Raw genomic sequence first — 5379 nt, forward strand, 5'->3', positions numbered from 1 at the left:
TCACATTTTGTTGCTTTGCAGCCTGAAATGAAGACGGACACAGTTTTTGTTTTATCCAGCTTTATTTACTCAGTGCAACTTATAACATTAAAGTGAAAGATATAACACCAACATATAAGAAAAAAATAATAATAAAAAAACAGAATCACTGAGTGGGAAAAAGGATCAGCCCCTTGCATCATAATGGATTTATATCCATTTTGCGATGACACATTTATGTGGCCAAGTGTAAATGGAAACGTTTTAAAAAATCAGATAGATATCCGATCAGCGAAAACGCATGAAATGACCAGGTGTAAACAGGCCCTTAGAAGCATCAGAGCAGCATTAAATGTATTTTTTGATGCAAAGGTAATATAATACAAAGTATAGTGTAATAAATATACTGTACATCATTAAAAAAGAAAAAATAAAATAAAAAAATGTTGCAGGACTTATGCTGATGACCATTGAAATGCATCCTCACAGTCTGTGAAAAGGGTCTATAAGATGCATTTTCACTTTTAAACATATTACACTCACAGAAAAAAAATTATATTTTTCAGTCTTTCTGGCTGTAATCTAACTGGCCAGGACTGTGAAAGTGTGTCATCAGCTCTACAATCCTCAAACTCTGCCCTGAGGGAGCTGGATCTGAGTAACAATGACCTGCAGGATTCAGGAGTGAAGCTGCTCTCTGATGGACTGAAGAGTCCAAACTGTCAGTTGGAGATACTGAGGTATTTAAGAACATATAAGAGATCATATAGTCAGCCGGTCATAATGTTGATGTGTGTCTCTAGATGATCTGTGTTTTTTTTTAGGTTATCAGGCTGTATGGTGACAGAGGAAGGCTGTGGTTATTTGGCTTCAGCTCTGAGTTTAAACCCCTCACACCTGAGAGAGCTGGATCTGAGCTACAATCACCCAGGACCATCAGGAGTCCAGCTGCTCAAACACAAACTGGAGGATCCCAACTATAAACTGCAGATACTCAAGTATGTGGGGCAGTAAGAGTGATATTTGTATTTACACTAGATTGCTAATCTTACGGTTAAAAATGTTGATCAAACTGTGCATCATGCCTATCGGCACACTTTAGCTGTGAAAATGGTTACAATATAGCAGAGGTGGGACTTTCAAGTCACAAGCAAGTCTTCAAGTCAAATCCCAAGTCCTCAAAGAGTTAAAGTTAATGAGATAATTAAGTGACTATTTAAATGATGGTTGAGCATTAGTGATGAACACCTGCTGTTATTGAGAATGACAGAGGATCAGATGCTGATGTTTTATTGGTTAAAATGATGGCACCATCATGGAGATCAGTGTTTGCTTTAGTTGGGCTCTTGACCCTTGACGCTTGTGTTAGATCTTTATTTATAACAATATGTGAGGTGTTGTGACACAGAGAGATCAGTGCTATGCAGTGAGCAGCTATTAACTGTTTTTATATGATGAGATAGTCATCATGAGCTGACCTGATTACAATCAAAAAATGTTATATGTTTAGGTTTTGCATAATCAACCCTGTGAAACTACAGCATGTAAAACAAAGTGCTGTTCTAATAGTTACTATGAATGAATTTTAAATCTTTGTCATGCATATAAAAATTTGATCCCCAATATTATGTACACACACACAGACATCAAGAACCAGCATATGAATCTCAACAATGGTGACAATCAACAAAATGCTTCATGCTGCAATGCATGCTGGGTAACACCATAGTAAAAACTCCCATCATGCACTGCAGTATGAATAATTATTGTCAGCACTGTTGAGGATCATATGATAAGTGTTCATGTCTAAAAGCCTGAGATGATACAGTTTTATGTTTTTTCAATATCAAAGCATTACGGTGGCATTTGTTTAGTAGGACTTCTTTCTTTTTTCACAGTTCAGTAATATCTGAACGTCAGTCAATAAACCAAAGAGAGACCACTTTATGATGTTCATTCATCATGAGTTATAGGCAGAAAGTCTAAGCTCATCTGTTATTTCAAGATTTGACTCAGCAAACGCACAAATGTTTGTTGTGAAACAACATTGCAATTGCTTAGAAGCAAATTACTTTGAATTAATAAAAGGGTCAAGAGCCCAACTAAAGCAAACCTTGACCACAATTATGGTGCCATAGTATATAGTATGACCTCCTGTCCATTATTGCTCAAATACACAGTATGTCAAGTTTCAATGAATGGAGACTAGTATCAATGAATAGTATAAATGACTTCTGTTTGGATTATTACACTTTGCAAAAGGACTGCTGGGAAAATTTAAACCTGTAAAAAAAAAATTATAATAATAATAAATAAATAAAAAGCTTTAAAAATGTTATTTAGCTCTAATTATTTTAATAATTGTGCCACGGTGCAGTAGGTAGTCAACCAAAATGCTTATTACCGCCACCAGGCCACAGCTTTAAATAAAACCCAGTCACACATGAAACTTGTTCACGAAATCACCACCAGGTGGCACAAAGGGACGGCTTACATCATTACTGAAAAACTGTGCTGAAATTCTTGTTTACTTGTAAATAAAGATAAAAATAATTAAATAAATCAGTGGTAATTTTACAGGCTAATAAAGCATTATAACATTTAATCACGAATTAATCATATAAATGTTTAATGTTCCACTGTCACATTAATGCAGAGGTGCACATAAGTGGTACACAGGTGCGCATGCGCGACCAAAAAAACAAATGCGCTGTGTAAATAAGTTTTGACAGCGCATTTGCGTACCGACATGGTTGACAGCTGTTAATGCACAATTACCATTTTAGATTCACTATTTTAAGTCGTAAAGTAAGCAGTATATATTAAAATCCCGTGCATGGCTTTAGCAGGCATGTATACATGTTACTAAGCGAGCCCTCCCGAGCTCAACAGCGCCCCACAATTTTGCAACGTAAATCTGTGGTGAAAAGGGGAACTGCAGCGCGCTCTAATTGCCTAGTTGGCATGTGTTTTTTTTTTTTCTATGTGGAGTAGTGGATCAAATTAACAAAGTAGGCTATACGTTAAATCCTTTAGTTTAAATGTGCTCACATTAATTGCCTTTATATGGTTATGTTGTGTTTGTTTTGTTTATTCTGAGAATAGACATATGATCACCCGAATTGCTCCACAACTTGTAACATTCTAAATCAACATTTGGAGGTGATAAATACTATATTAAGGCAATTATTATACAGCATTTTATGTGTGTAACATTACTTTGAGCCTGTCAATCAACATTAGCGCGCCACCCACAGGATAACGCAAGGACATCGCTGCCAAAATTTTGTCCCCAGGTGTTCAGAGATTAGAATATAAAGCTTACAAAATGTTTTTCATATATTAGCGCTACGACCCAGAAGCTGCCCCACCTAAATTTACGGCCAGGAGCCGCTACTGAAGCACAATGCAAAACTGTGACATTTAATTCACTGATGCGCGTCAGTTGGCAGCGCTAAACCCGGAGCTCCCTTTTTATTTTAAAATATAATAGTATGACACTTTATTATTTAGTTTAATGTTTTATTTAAAAAAAATAATAAAGTACAACAATATTATCAATACGATAATTTTTTTATTTTTTTATAGTTGTATTTAATGGGTTACACTATGTGCAGTGTGAGGACCAAACCAACTCTCCAGGTTCTCTTATGAGAACAAGGCTGAAAAACGTATGTGCACCCCTGCATTAATGTCACAAATGAAAGGTTTGAAAATTAGCCTATAGCTCGGAAGGATCTTCTGGGTGATTACGGAGCACTAATTGTGCTGCAAGATCTTCTTATTTTTCTCAGACTGTTGAAAGCAACCAAGGAAACCCGAGACACTTGTTTCAAACTATAAATAGACTGCTTAAAGTTAATGCTGTCTCTACCATGCCTGTTTCTCAGCAGTCATGTAATTCATTTCTTCATTTTTTCAATTCAAAAGTTGATAATGTTCGTAAACAAATTTCCGTTTCACCTTTTTCTACTACCTCATGTCACTGTACACCTGAGTTCACAGTTTTTTTTTTTCTTATTAACTTTCCTCAACTTGATACTGAGACTCTTAAACGGGAGGTATCTAGCATGAAATCTACCACTTCCTTGCTTGATCCTATTCCCACTAGCTTATTAAAGGGGTCATATGACGTTGCTAAAAAGAACATTATTTTGTGTATTTGGTGTAATGAAATGTGTTTATGCGGTTTAAGGTTCAAAAAACACATTATTTCCCATATAATGAACACTATTGTTTCTCCTCTATGCCCCGCCTTTCTGAAACGCGTCCATTTTTACAAAGCTCATCGGTCTGAAAAAAGCGAGGTGTGCTCTGATTGGCCAGCTATCCAGTGCATTGTGATTGGCCGAATGCCTCAAAGCGTGTGACGGAAATGTTACGCCCCTCACCATACTGTGATGCCGTCTCCCAGGAGGACGAGACAAAACCAATAAAACCCATTACAAATGAGGCATTTGTTGCATCCAGTGGGGACATAATTAATGATTATGATGACTTATATTGTCTTTTTACGCGTTGCGTTGCGTATCACGCTGCGTAAACATAAAACCATGTCTGCATTTGTGATCGGAGAAACGACAAACAACAAGCTCTACTCTACACTGCTCAAAACTCGCATTTGAATCGTCAGTGGCAAATTATTTAAATATAAAAAACGTACTTACAGGCTGTGAGTCAGAAGCGCCAGACTGTCCTTGCAAAGTTGGAACTGCCCAACTTTATAGAAACAGCCTTTGAGTACAGATGCATTGTAGGCTACTGGTTCAGGAAACAGTACTCATCCTCCACGTGTTAGAACGAGCCGTTTTAGGTAGGCGTGGTTAACTCTTACCTTTTATAAAGAATATCTCTTTGGATTTGAGACTTTAGTCTTTGCAACTTTACAGATCTTCTTTATGCACCAAGAGCTTGTAAACACTCCAAAGAGAAAGGAAAAATAGAAATAGCATCATATGACCCCTTTAAATCTTGCTTTGATGCTTTGTGTCCTGCTGTCCTCAGTATTATAAATGATTCCTTACAGACTGGGGTTGTTCCAGCAGCATTAAAGATTGCTGCTGTAACCCGTGTACCTAAAAAAGAAAATGGTGCACTGGACGACTTCAATAACTTTCGTCCTATTTCAAATCTCCCATTTTTGGCAAAATTACTTGAGCGTATTGTTGCCTCTCATTTGTGTAATCATCTCACAGTTAATAATCTTTTTGAACGTCTTCAGTCAGGTTTTCGTAAATTTCACAGTACTGAGACGGCCTTGGTCAAATCACGGCATTGGTGACCAATGATTTGTTGATAGCTCCTGACTCTGGTGCAACTTCTATTCTTATTCTTCTTGATCTAAGAGCTGCGTTTGATACTGTGGATCACAGTCTACTACTTGCTCGTGTTGAAAGAGTG

At 37.0% G+C, this 5379-nt stretch overlaps 1 protein-coding gene across 1 annotated transcript in view; it reads left to right on the top strand.

Moving 5' to 3' along the window:
• The first annotated feature begins 442 nt into the window (after window positions 1-442).
• The window catches only part of LOC107675009 (stonustoxin subunit beta-like), an 8973-nt gene continuing 4036 nt past the window's right edge, over window positions 443-5379 (top strand). Inside the window, exons 1-3 of the mRNA XM_016469192.1 lie at window positions 443-471; window positions 546-719; window positions 804-977. Of these exons, the coding sequence (XP_016324678.1) occupies window positions 443-471; window positions 546-719; window positions 804-977 (377 nt within the window). The remainder of the gene's footprint in view (window positions 472-545; window positions 720-803; window positions 978-5379) is intronic.

Source organism: Sinocyclocheilus anshuiensis, unplaced genomic scaffold (genome assembly GCF_001515605.1).
Source record: "Sinocyclocheilus anshuiensis isolate Anshui unplaced genomic scaffold, SAMN03320099.WGS_v1.1 scaffold1484, whole genome shotgun sequence".
NCBI lineage: Eukaryota > Metazoa > Chordata > Actinopteri > Cypriniformes > Cyprinidae > Sinocyclocheilus > Sinocyclocheilus anshuiensis.